Below are 14027 nucleotides of genomic sequence, written 5' to 3' on the forward strand. Positions count from 1 at the left end.
GACACTGTGATCTAATGCTCTGTCACAGAACAGCTCATGGAGATTCAATCAGTCCATCGTTATCTTGAAGTGCCTCATTTATATCTCTGGAGAATAAAGATTAAGACGGAGAAGGGAAGTAGTGAAAAAGGCTGGAATGTAGAAAGACAACGTAACTGTTGGTGCTAATCGGACATTTCTTTACAGTAAATTCCCTCTATCCTGCTATAATTGTGGTAGCTATACAGATGCATGCAGTGCAATGCATCAGATTAAGTCACAGTGAAACAAGATAGATATGTTCCAGACTTGAAGCTTGATACAATCTATATGTCCTAAACCAGGAACACCAGCCAGAAATAGATTTCTTTCCTTTCCGCTAATGTGCTCCTCCCAACATCTTGTTCATGTTGTCAGACATCAGTCTCCCGTGTTTGATGGATGGTTATTGATATCCATGCAGGGGCAGTCTGCAATGTAGCCAGAGGTGCTCATTAAAACTCCAATGGGTTTCCTGTGATTACAGCACCCCCAAGCGGCTGCACAAGCTCAGAATTACTCTTCAATCACATCTGGATACCTTTAGTACAGTTCAACTAGCACATCTGTATCACATATGAATTGGCACTGTGAGATCATTTTTACAAATCTAAACATAACCTGCAACATGAGGAAACATGCAAACAAAAAGAAAAGTAATAACAAATATATGTCTGATTCATTAGGCTCATTAGATGATGGTTAGTTATGGTATTTAAAGGAGCAGTTCACCCAAATTACAAGAAACACATTTTCTTATTTTCTGCAGTTATCCCATAATGATAAAAGGGAATGGAACCATGTTTGTTCAGCTTTTTAAAAAGGTCACACTGTAAAAAATCAACATCAAAGTGACTGTCCCCATCTTGGCTAATCCTGTGTTTTTATTGAAACTACTTGATACAAAAAAAAAAAGAATGCTTTCTAAAGAAAAAAGAAGACGAAATCTCCCAAGAAGCCCTAAATCCTCACAGACAAAATGTTCTCTTGCCAACTCCTTCCATGTGTGTTTTTTACAACATTAAAGCACAATGCATTGTGGGAGTTTCCTACAAAACGAAATCTGCATTGTTGTGGACTTCATGAATGTGCACGTGTGCTCAAAAGGTCAATCAATCAATCAATCAATCAATTTATTTGTCACAAAAAATCATTTGAAAGCCAAATTTCAGTGACATGTCCTCCTGGCAGTTACTAGTAATATAAATAAATAATATAGCATATATATACATACGTGTTTGTATAACGGAGGGGTGGGGGCATTGCCTACATCTTCAGCAGAGCTCTTTTCAGAGAGTCATCAAAAACTTGGTGATTTCAGAGTGGGACAGTCCTGATCCCTCTTAGCCTTTAAGGTAGATATTGGAACCGGGCCAAACTACCATCATACCTCAGGAAAAGTGTTGAATGTGTTTTCTGTGGATAACCCAGAGTACCAGGGAAGCTGGAAAGGTATGCTGCATTAACGTTTTAAATGTGAATGTGCAATGCTGGGAGCACCCCAAATTGAACTAAGGCGTTTTCCTTTTTTTTAGGTATGGCAGCAAAAATCTCAGTCACTACATACCACTTGGAACTGATGCTGTAAATGACCTCCATCACCCATTTGTACCAGCACTGCTAAAGCTTTCCCTCCATCCTCCCGGGTGCAGCAGAAACAATAGACACTAGAGGGCGGCCAATACTCATCTATCCACCCTGCAGTCTGTGACATCTCACCAGGGTGTCTGTTGCCTGCAGCTCCTCATTCAAACAGAATTACACTGTGAAATAGGATTACGTGTCAAGCAATGCAATGATTGAGCACAATTGTTAGGAGTTTGGCAGGAAAGCGGAATAAAAGGGAAATACACAAACACACATTCCTATTTGTCACGCCGATGTGAGTCGTCTGTGAAACGACATTAAGATAAGTCGGTCCTGGGTGTCAAATGATGGGTATCTTTGCATCCATGCTGTTTTTTTTTCTTTTTTCAAGTGAGTAAAAAAATAGCAGCCGCTTGTCTGGCTGTTCCCCAGAGAGTATACAGACTGAGTCATGGACCTATAATTATGTGCAGGAATGAAAGTGTGTGTGTGTGTATGAATGAACGTGCTCCGTTTTAAAAGGCGTTTTATTATGGTTGCTGTTTCTTCAGATTGGGGGCTGGGGAGCGGATCTCCCTTTATAGGTTTGCTGTTTCCTCTCCCAGAGAGCTCCCTGATACCCTGGGCAACTGGAGAAGCTGTCTCGCATTATACAGAGACATGTTTGGCTTCTGAAATAATCTAATAAAAAAGAAGGAAAGAGAGAAAGCAAGAGAGGGAGCGAGAGAGAGATGAAGCAGTCTCCTAAGTAGATGAGCTCATTCCCATCTTCCATCAGCATCTCCTGCATCGTAATGAGCAGTGAATCTGTATGTGTGCACACAGTCAGATGGGTGCAAGAGAGCAGTCGTCTTACAGCCTAACTCTTTGATGTCTCAGTCACACTGGATTGACAGGGCCTCATCTCCCCTTTGGTGACCACCCTCAGCTCTGACCTGGCACCTCCAGAGGTCAGGTCTCTCAGCGTTAGGTCCGTCGAGCCAATTAACCCCAGAACTGAGATCAATTAACCCTTTTACACCGGCGCAAGCAGATAACACCCCATGCATTATTAGCAGGTGCAGAGAAACCACCAGATCAAAAGGTTTGAAATGGGCTGATCCAAGACAAAATAACACTGATAGAAAAGGTTCTGACCTAGTGACAGAGAGATACAGACCAGGTCTTGCTTGTCAGATTGAAGAGAGCTGGAGAGAAGGGAGAGCAAATGGAAAGACTCAGCGAGATGGACAGAGCGAGAGAAACTCATCTCTGAGTCTAATTACGCAGAAATGGAGACGTTGTGAGCCAGGGGCCCTGCGTGGTGATATTTTGCCTTCTAGGCCATTAACCTGCTCCTAATGAACTGTGTGTTATTAAAGTCTTTATCAATAATACCCCCCTGAGGTGGCGGTCACTGGTTCATCTATGCTCACAGAGCACGTTGATTTGTCTTCAGCGGGGCTCCGGATCACTGGCTGACCTGTGGGGACAACATACAATCAGATTGGAACATGCATGAGGTGACAGCACGCTCGAGGATCAGGCTCTGTTACAAAGTCATGAACCTGCAGCTTCAACGGCCAAAATGATGACAAAAGAGTTCTTTTCGTTGTGACAAGCACAGTGTAAAAACAGACCCAGTCTTTTCCCAATCAATGATTTGGCCCACCCACAGTGATGATTATACAGGCTTGGTGATGAGGAATGCCCACAATGTTGCCAGCGGATTAGTGAGGCTGGGTTGTAGTTTGAAAAAAATGATGTCATTTACACTGGTTATGGATTGGAAAATAGAGGCAGATGCACTGGCACAGGTGGAACAGATGTTTATTGTAGCTACTGGTTATTATTTTTAATTGTGTTTTATTTGATTGTCTACTAAATGAACTGAGTGGATGGGATGAGAGAAAGTGGCGGAAAGAGTGAAGGAGCGAGTTGCTGGAATAGGTGGAGAGAGATAGAGATAGTAGAGGGGGAGAGAGAGAGGGAAGGGGGGAGAGAAAATAGATATGTGGCTGAGAGAAGAGGGGAGATGCACAGAGAGAGAGAGAGAGAGAGAGAGAGAGAGAGAGAGAGAGAGAGAGAGAGAGAGTGTGTAAAAACTGTTAAACGTGTGCTCTCTCTTGCCAGTCTCAGCTGCAGGAGGCTGCAGCTCCATCACTTCAGGATCTTCACTGGCACCGGTTACCAGCTCTGATCTGCCCACTTCCCAGTCAAGCCATTTTATTCTGACCCGGGATCTCTTTATTTGTTTGCATGGAAGATATCATCCTACCACATATTCATGGATTTCTCCTACCAGAACTAATTTGACTCAAACCCGGGATTGGTGAAAACAAAACAAAAAAGACAAAAAGGGGTTACTCCAGCGATTGTTTTAAGGTTTGTGGAAGCTGCAGTTCAGCCTGTCTTGGACATGGGACCGTGCGTCAGCCGGGAGGGATCCGGTTCCTGAAGGAGGAAAAGCCCGTGTGCGGGAGTTTTTTTTCATTTTTGTTTTTTGTTACAGGGGAGGGGGAGCTGTGGGTTTTACGCGCCGAAATGATGCGTCCCAACCGCGGCTTCATCCTGCTCCTCCTCAACGGAACCGCTTGTTTGGTAAGAAAAGGCTGGCAGTGGGGTTAAAGTCACACTGTAGGCTAGTCTTTACGCATCTTGTTTCAAAATGACCTTTTATCGCACATGTAACACCTTGTACCTGCGTCACACGGTAAGGTGTCTGCACCCCGTTTGCACCAAAAACTTACAAACTCTCGAATATAAGTAGACTCAGATTCGGAAGACTAACATCTGGACACGGTAACGGAGAGCTGGGATGATGTTGGTCATAATGGCACATTTCCAGTGCAGTTCATCTGTGTTTCTTGCCGAGATGCAGAGATAATTCTTGCCCGATGTGCTCTGTTCCTTGCATCCAAACGCATGTGTGCTGCTGATGTCTACGTTATGTTGGCCCAGACTTTTAATGTACATAACATTCACTTTGACCCGGCTTCTAGGCACGGGTACGGCGGGTGCACTATCACTATTACCAGCGGACACTTGTCCTGGCAGCGTGCCGAGCGCACGGTGCCGCCGGTACCCAACATCAGTGTGCGTATTTGGAGCCACGTCGGTCATTTAACATATCATTTAATCTATATATTTTGGGTCACTTCAAAGTATGTAATTGCCCATGAAAGTCATGATTTTCATCTAAACAATTACACGACAAATGCACCTGCGTCCTAAATCAATCAAACTGCACGCAGGTGTAACGTTCCACTTTTAGCCAAAGAGGCACATCAATCTAAATAATTTAAAAGCTTTCACCAGTTTGATATGTATACAATGAGTGTACTTCATCACAGACTGTGTCAGCCAACTTTAACGGCAAAACAAAATGCATGTAAATTGAAGAAAGTGGGTTTCCCTTACAGTAGCTTACACACCTGGCTTAGAATAAAGACCAGACACAACATATTTGATCAATTTTCTCCGTGTGATAGTCATTTGCAACAAACAGCTGCACCACAATGTTGTAGGCAATGTGGTTATACCGTGTGAGACTTAAGGCAGAGGATGTCCACAGAGGGACGAGACAAGCAGCTCTTTATTCTGAGGACTTACCTTCTTGTCAGATATGATTAAACACAGAATTTATACTGTGGGTGGTGAGATAACTTTGAGCTGAGTGAAATGTCTCATTAGAATCTTTCTTCTCTTAATTGGGAAGTAATGCCTCCAGTATAGACTGTGTCTTTCCTCAGTAAACGCAATACCTTCCTCAAGGACCCCCACTGACCTATAACACCAGGCGTGTAGACACTAACTATTTCTGTGGTCTTAATAAATTCCTCCGACATTACATAACCTATACAATCACATTTAGATCATCCACTCCTCTTTCATGTATGCTTGCAGATTTAAAAAAAAGCAGCCTTTAATGAAAAATCGGCTCTTGATTCACATAAGAAAACTTGAATACCATTCTGCTCGGAAACCCCTGGGCTAGGTAGCACAGGGCCCAGGAAATGAGCAAGCTCCCCCCCCCCCAAAAAAACAGTGCAGTGGAAATACTCAAGTGAGGTTCAAGTTTGATGCACCTGTTTGTCTTGCATGCCTTCAAGGATGACCTTGTGGTTTTCATATTAAAGTATTATTCATGTGCTCACAGGGATGTAATGGTTGGTGATCTGAGGTCTGACAGGCAGGGTTTGGGAAAGACTGAACACACACATTTATTTAGTTGAGACAGAGCTGTTCCAACAGATCAGAGAGAGAGAGCACAGACCACACGCTGACTTTAAAAATGGGGGATGAGCGCCTTTTCAGCCGTTGTATAACTAGATACAAGAGTGTGGGATAATAGGCTTAACACTCACTCTTGTGTTGTCTTGGTTCTGGGAGCATTTAGGGAGCTGCAGGGCTGCAGCCCATTGTAACCCTAAAGGTCTGTGGGTATTGATAACAGAATTCATTGGGGCTTTTTCTCCCTCTGCTGATGTATCTATGAAAAACATAGATGATATCCCTCAGCAGGAGAGCTCGCGTAATTCATTAGTCCCGTGACATTGATAAATTACATTGCAATTACTAAATGAAGTAACTTTTTTATTATGCAACTGAGTCATGATTAATAATCGTACACGCCTATTATGCATTAAAATTCGATTTGGATGATTTTCTGTTGTAATAGCTCTGCAATTCTCAGAGCGGGTTGAGGTCTCAAGGGGCCTTTTCTAATATAGAAAACTATTAACACAAGGTGCCACTCTGGTTGTTTATGTGATGAATGAAGTGTTTCAAATGTTAATTATTCTTGATTTCGAATGGAGGGCAATGAATAATATAAACCATCTCAGTTGCATAATGACTGCTTGAGAAATTATGTTTATTTTTGGCAGCGGTAGAGTTATTCTTCTTTTGTGATGCTCGGCAAGCAGAGTGGATGTGTTTCAGGGAGCTGAGTGGCTGATAAGCATGTATCAAGAGAATAATCTGTGGAATATTTTGGAGGATGTTTTGATATTTCGTGTCCTTTCACTGTCCTTGTGATTAGCCGTCAGCTTTTGGTTGAGCAGAGCCAAGATGTTTAATAGATCTGCCACTAATTATTATTTACATTACCGATTTAATCTGCTTTTTAATTTTGTAATTTATCAATTAGTTGTATCATCTGTAAAATAAAAAAAAATCAATTGTGAAAAGTGCCAAGATTTTCCCATTTAAGAAGTTGGACCAATCAAATGTTTTGTGATTTTTGAAAAACGACCTCCACGATTAATCGTTTTATTAAAATAGTTGCTACAGTTAATAGTCGACTAATCCATTAATTGACTAATCCTTTCAGTTCTAATGAGAAAGCCAGCGAAGGCGTAGTTCATTACCAAACTGATGCAGCAGGCGTGAGGTGAACTGAGCTCACACAATCCGCCGAGGAGAGACAGGTGGCTTTATAGGATGAGTTGACACATTGAAAATCAACAGAGCAGGTACAGAGTGGTGATGAAGGAAAAAGAGAGGAAGTGAGAGAAGGTGTAGATAAAGTGCTAAAGAAATCGGAATTTGTTAAACATCTGTCTCAGAGGTTTGTACACCTCATTGACAGTCATCACAGATTCTTGTTTCCCTTTGCACAAAGCATCCAAGAAAATAATCCACATATAATTACAACTGCAGCAGTGTGGCGGAACCGTGCACATCACAAGGTTGACAATATCAGTCCCCTGATCAGCCGGTGAAATCTGGGAGGGGCGAGGTCAACAATCTGAATAACTACCAGTGGAAGAATGAAGTGCAACAGAACAGGGCATTGAACTCGACTGCCACAGTAAATGGCAGACTCTCTCCCCTGTGATTACTCCAGAATCAATCCACTTTTCATTAAAAAGTCATTCAATACAAATAATTATGTTTTAAACGTACACTACAGGTCAAACGTATGGGGTCACTTACAGACATTCCACTCCATTATAGACAGAAAACCGGCTGATCCGAGTGGGGGGCTGATCTTTAATGCAAAATCTACATTGCCCATTATCAGCAACCATACCTCCAATGTTCCAAAGGCATATTCTGTTCCCTAATCTGATATCATTTAAAAAACTAACTGAGAAAACGTTGGAGAACCCTTTTGCAATTCTGTAAGCACATAATGTAAACTAAAAACTCCTGCCCTGGTTAGATGAGCAATGCAACTGATCTCAGCTGGGATTCTGTCTGTAAAGGAGTGCTATGGAAATTTCTAAGTGACCCCGAAATTTTGACCGGTAGTGTAATTATGATTTAACTCACTTAGCACTCAACAAGAAGACAAATGTTGGCACTTAAAACGTGTGCACACCCAAAAAAGAGCATGTACTGTTACCTTCATGTGGTAAAGATCCCTGGGAACGCAGGCCCTCGGCTCTTCATAAATGCATGTGGAGCTCCCAGCTGCTCTTTCACATCAGAATATTGTGGAAGGGATGAGCCTCAGGTAGCCTCTCTCTGTGGCCATGAGAGACAGCACAGCTTTGTACCCCCTCTGATTGCTTTCAGTGCAGATGCAGATGCTGGCCACCGTGCTTGATAGCTGGATTTCACCTCTGTGGCCCTGCACAGAATGTCACTGTTTGCAGACTGAATTCCGATGAAGACATTCATACATTTTCCAGGGTTTCTGTGCATGGAGGTTATTTGAAAGTATAAAGAAAAGATGAAAACGCAAATAAGGATCTTTTGCCGTTACGGTATGTTTCCCACTTCTAAACTTCTATTATCGCCCTCTATTCGACATTCCCATCAGCAAGGTAAGACTTACTTATCTAACACGGCAATTAAAAAACAAATTATGTTCTTACATTGAAAGCCTGGCAGAGCCAAAATCTCTTTCATAACAAAGACACGATTGTGATTAGGCTGTACAGAGAGCACCACAGCAATGGGACGCTTGAATCCTAACATGGCAGTACAACAGCTGAGACAATCAAAGGCATACAAATCTAAGCAAAACTGCCTGCATGGTGTAACAATGCATAAACACACTCCTATGCAAACTCGAATATGTGTGCTTAAGATTAAAACGCAGAGGCTAGCTGGCATTAATTCTAACCACATCACCCTCCTCTCTCCGTTTTGGCCTTTCAAGCTGAAATTCATGTTTCTTAGATACCTGTCCTCCTCGCAGGGTCGCTAACCTTGTCCACCCAGATAAATCCCAGACTAAGCAGAAATACCACCTTAATCCTGAGAAAACAAATAGAAAAAGCTCAGTGTTTGATAGAGCATATATTGCATGCAGTCACAAATGTGAGCAGCAGCAGAGTAAATACAATTTTCCTTTGTATTGGGGCTTTTTCGCTCTCTTGAGTCTTCCTCTTTGCCATCACTGTTGCAATATGTGTGTCAGAGCTCATAAGCTTTGACTCTCCCCCTCTCATCCCACACAGGCAAAGGAAATACAAAACTCGTTCATAATTGTCAAATTTAAGGCTGCGGAAACACAGTAGAAGCAGACGGAACAGTTTATTGTGCTGATGACATCTGTACTGGGGCAATTTAAAAGGGACAATTATGAGCACAATAATATGCACTCCCCTTGTTAGCCATTGTTAGAATGATTGCAATATATCTTGGGTGAGCACACGCCATATGCAACTGCAGAAACTTGATCATTTACAAAAGATATTTTGTATAGTGTGTGATACAGGAACCAAACTGATGCCTATAGCAGCAACCATTAGTTCATTAAACAATTAGACAGTAAATTATTCAGCAAATATTTGGTTAATGCTTTCAGGGTTCAGAAAAATGCCAAATATTTACTTGTTCTGGCTTCTCAAAATGTTAGAATTTGCAGTTTTTCTTTAATGACATGTTATATATTTTCAACCGTAAAATAAAACGCTTTAGGTTTTGGATTGTTAGTGGGACAAAACAAGGAAATGAAATGCAGAACATTTTATAGATCAAACAAAATGATGTTTATTGGTCGTATCCATTTTACAAGTTCTGCCATGGCCACTGCTTTCAACACAGTGCAAATTGTTCCGTTTTACTACATAATTATTTCAAAAATACTCCGCTTCAGCTTCCTTTGCACAAATAACTGCATGATTGTTGTTTGTATTCCTAATTTTGATGTGTACGCTTATGGCTCTGCCTTCACATGTTCTGGAACTGCATGACTCCCTCCTCGTGTTTTAACCTGTTTTGCTTGAACATTTTACATAAATTTGTATTTGTGTATTGATCAAATAAATAACCCAACAATGAGCAATCACAAAAAAACATTAAATAAACATGAAGAAGTGTTAACTGAGCTGCAGGCATTGTAATGGACCTACTGTGGCTTCCTGCTGTAGTGTAAAACAGCCTTGAGTTATGCACGACCACAGCAAGAATGAGCCCAGAGGTGCACCACTTCCCTCCTGACCCCCCGTTAAGGAAGCCATCGGGGGACCGTCTGTCCCTCCCCCCCCCACCTCGCCTCCCCATCTCCCCCCTCGGACTCCCAGCAGCCCCACAGCAGAGACAGACAGAGAGAGAGAGCTTGAGAGAGACGGACAGAGAGAAAGCACGCTCCCTGACACACTGACAGCCCTTCATAGTGAAGCGCTGAGCTGTCCTGAGACAGAATGTGTTGTCTGTTCAAAACCAGCGCAATATATTGTGGCTCTGCTCTCTGGGAGACCGCAGGGGAAGACAGAGCAGATCTTGGAAGAAAATCTTTAGGTTTGTCTGCTGGTTTGAATAGTGAAGGGTGGATTACAGAGCACAGCTTAAAGACAAATCACTCGTAGCCTTGGGTAGAATGAGTGGGTATAACTCCCAGGGGATCCAGATAAAGACGCGCTTGACTTTCACACAGAGGAATAACTAAGGATGAGAAAATCCATAACAGACGTTTTAATTTCAGAGAGCGTCTGCTGAAACTGACAGTAGTAAAAGTTGTTGAAATGAAGTCAAAATGTTATGGAAAGTGTCAATACAGAATGCGGTTGTCATCGTTTCAAGCACCTGAACAATATTAGAAAAGGCAGTGTGGGACCAGGGGATGTGGGTTTATTTGAAGGGGGAACATCAGGTTGTCTGTGCAGTTTAACACACGACGGAAACTGAAGCTTTTCTGATGCCCCAGGCTCTGAGGTGCATGCTCACCTCATCATGGTGTGACTTGAGCTGCTGGATACCACGTCAGAATGAGACCGAGGAGCAAAAGCCCATTTATATTCTCTCACAATCTGTAAACAGTCTGTTCTGCCTGAATGAACATGTAGTGTGCAGTTCACCAGCATGCTGCCCAGTGACGGTACAGTGATTTTCAGGGTCAGAGTGGTGCAGATGTCCAGACAAGGCCCGCTGAGGGTCTTTACAGGGGTTTCCAATTAAAGCAGCACGCTGCCACAGGGATCAGGGAATTTGGCTGAGCTCGAAAGAAGAGTGTTTCAAGTATAAAAAAGGGATAATAGAAACTTTTTTTGCAGAGTATAGTGGTTTTGTATTGTGGAATTTAGGACAGCAGTTATTATATCATTATTTCCTTTTTTTTTTATAGTCCAATTTGAACAGTCATGCAATTATCCATCCAAGGGTTGCTGACCTAATGCACAAATAGATTGTTGTTAGTTCATTAAAAAGTGACATATGACATATTTTTTAACTGCTCTCTTTTCTCAGTTAGTGTCTGGACAGTTTTATGCATCTAAAGTGACTTATTAAAGGTTAAGGAAAGATAAAATTGGTTAAAAAAACACAACATTGATTTTTGGTGGGAGACAAACCAAAGTATGCAGTCGCGTTCTTTGTATGTCCAAACATCAACTTCCTCACTGTAGCTAGCCTGGAAATCCAGACCCAAATCTGAAAGATTAACGGTCTGGCATCGAGGAATGAAGGGAATGGGGCGGCACATAGCGTGCATTTGAAAATCTCTCTAAGACCAATCAATGCAACACACAGGATGTTATATCCAGAGCCCCATACTCTTAGCTACCAGCGGAGCTAACTGCTAGATTAAACTTTTGTCTTCTGGTAAGCTCGCCTCTGACCCGCCTCCATCAGATACACCGATGTGATTGGTGCAGCTCGACTACAAGGGTATAGTAATAGTAATGAGCAGCATTACTCTGCCAGAGTAACTAGCTGAGCAAATTCAAATTGTGCTCTCCCGAGAACTCTGGATTTCCAGGGTACACTGTAGCAGGATAACAACATTCTTTTTTGCTACGGAAAGTTAACAAATGTCATTTAAAGAAATGCTGTCAACCTTCTAGATGGGGCAGTTATTATTATTCGCCCAACTGCTAGAGGTCCCTTAAAAACAAGGTTGCTTTTAGAGTTCCAACAATGTCCTTTCCTCTGTTTCATTCTAATGCAGTTGAGATGGATTGCGGTTCCCACTTGTTGTCACGATGCAGGTCAAATGTTTCACAAGTAAGCACTTGTGATCAGATTTCACTTCCCCGCTCACTTTTGCTTTTATCCGTCAAAGACTGCTGCTATGGGGTGGCCCTTTGCTGCATGTCATCCCCCCATCTCTCTCTCTCCCTTTTGTGCTTGTCCACTGTCACTATAATAAAGGGAAAAGACCCAAAAAATAATCTAAAAAAAAAGGAAAGAAGACTGCTGCTATACAAAAAAAGGGTATGACTTCAGCTAAAGAAGCAGATTGCTGTGGCAGTTTGGTGCTTTGCTGTTGTCCGAGCTGTGTTGCATATCTTGTTACCTCGCCAGAGCTTCCAAACAAGCCCTTTAGTGCAGCTATAAGTGTGACTGGAGACCGTTCACACAGTTACACACATTCCAAGGTGGGAGCTGCACAGTTAAACCATTATCTTCGGATATGACCTTTACTGAAGTAAATACATAAACAAAAAATAATAATGAATTAGATTGAAACTGGCAAATGTTCAGGTATTCATGCTTTAGGTAAGCACTTTATTTTTGGTTACGTTGAGCAAAATTCCATAATGATCTTTTAGCACATTGTAATTAATGTGTGTTCTGAGAGAAAACTACATACTGCTGCACCTACTTTTGGCTCAGTTTTTAGATGGGAGACTTTGGTCAATCACATGCCCCTTCAGAGAGAGAGAGAGCGTTCCTATGGGCTGTTCTGCACATGTATTTCCCTATTCAAAGAGGGGAGAGGGAGAGCAGCAGAAAGAGGTCTCATTCTACTCTAAAGTCTGGTGTTTTTTTGCATTCTAACCTCTGTAGCTTTAAGCTCCCAGGCAGGTGTTGAAAATCTAACAAAAAGACTGGAACATTAATTCAGACAACAGGCCTTGATAGGACGGCATTCAATCAAAACTTTTTATACCTGAACCACCATTAGATTTGTAGAGTCCTTTCAGGTTTTATCAGACAGGTGTGAATACTGGAGCACTGTAATGTTTAGTGTGTTCTCCTTGTTTTCAGTCATTATGTCAAATTCTGTGCAAGTGCTTTAAGAGTAACAAAAATTGGACTCAAATTCTTTGTACACACTTACTTGGCCAATACCTGCTCCCTAGGGACAAACTGGGTAGAAATAGACCTTCTCCACCCTCCTTGCACTGCCACCTTGTCAATATCTTATAATGTAAAAAATGTGATAGCCAATCCAGAGCCGGCCTCTCTCTGAGCATACAAAATGAGCCCAACTCCACCGGGACCACACAACTGAGCCTGTCCAAAATGAGCTGGGAAAGCGGGTGGAGGATGCAGGAAGAAAGAATAGATAGGGGAAAGAGTTTAGAATAAAAAAGATTCAGTGTAGTGAGTTTGTTCACCCACTGCAGATCTAAGCTCTAGTGACCTCCAAGAAGCCGGAGTGAATTATTCATTAGGAGTCAAATGGCTTGTTTCTTGTGAAATTACCTTTCCCTTCCTCACCTCTTCTTGGATCTACACTAGCCAGAAGAATTATCAGTTATAAGGTCACAGCCGTTTGCAGATTTTAATCAAGTAACAGAGAAGTATCCAGCAGTGAGCATAATAGATCTGGAGATGGTGAGAGCAGAGAAAATAATAATATAATAAAGCATTGGTGAACACTTAAGAAATCTGAGCTGCCTTGCTCTTTAATTAAAAATTGATGTCATATTAGAGATGAAGATTTCAACAGTCAGGGGAAAGTGGAGTGTTGGTTGAATGTGTCAGCCTCCACAGCACAAGACCATGCTTTTAATCCCGCGGGTTGTTAGACAGGAAAATTCTCTGTATCAATCAATCCATCAAGCAATCAATCAGTTTAATTCAGATCATGCATCCATAAAAATACAATTTTAAAGTCATAACTTTACGATAGTGAAGAGTGGTAACAGTGCACAGCTTAACGAAAAATACATGTCCTAATTAATCATTGAAAAGCTGTTGAAACAATTATATGTTGTATATGTTACATGTTATTTAGGTTATGTGTTACCTAAACACACACACACACCGACATATATATATATATATATATATATACAGTATATATATATATATAT

At 41.7% G+C, this 14027-nt stretch overlaps 1 protein-coding gene across 1 annotated transcript in view; it reads left to right on the forward strand.

The window, feature by feature from the left end:
- Positions 1-3705: 3705 nt before the first annotated feature.
- LOC117957934 (neurexophilin-1) overlaps positions 3706-14027 on the forward strand; it is a 19538-nt gene continuing 9216 nt past the window's right edge. The window contains exon 1 of the mRNA XM_034894047.1: positions 3706-4185. Coding sequence (XP_034749938.1) covers positions 4129-4185 — 57 coding nt within the window. The 5' untranslated portion in view covers positions 3706-4128. The remainder of the gene's footprint in view (positions 4186-14027) is intronic.

Source organism: Etheostoma cragini, chromosome 15, assembly GCF_013103735.1.
Source record: "Etheostoma cragini isolate CJK2018 chromosome 15, CSU_Ecrag_1.0, whole genome shotgun sequence".
NCBI lineage: Eukaryota > Metazoa > Chordata > Actinopteri > Perciformes > Percidae > Etheostoma > Etheostoma cragini.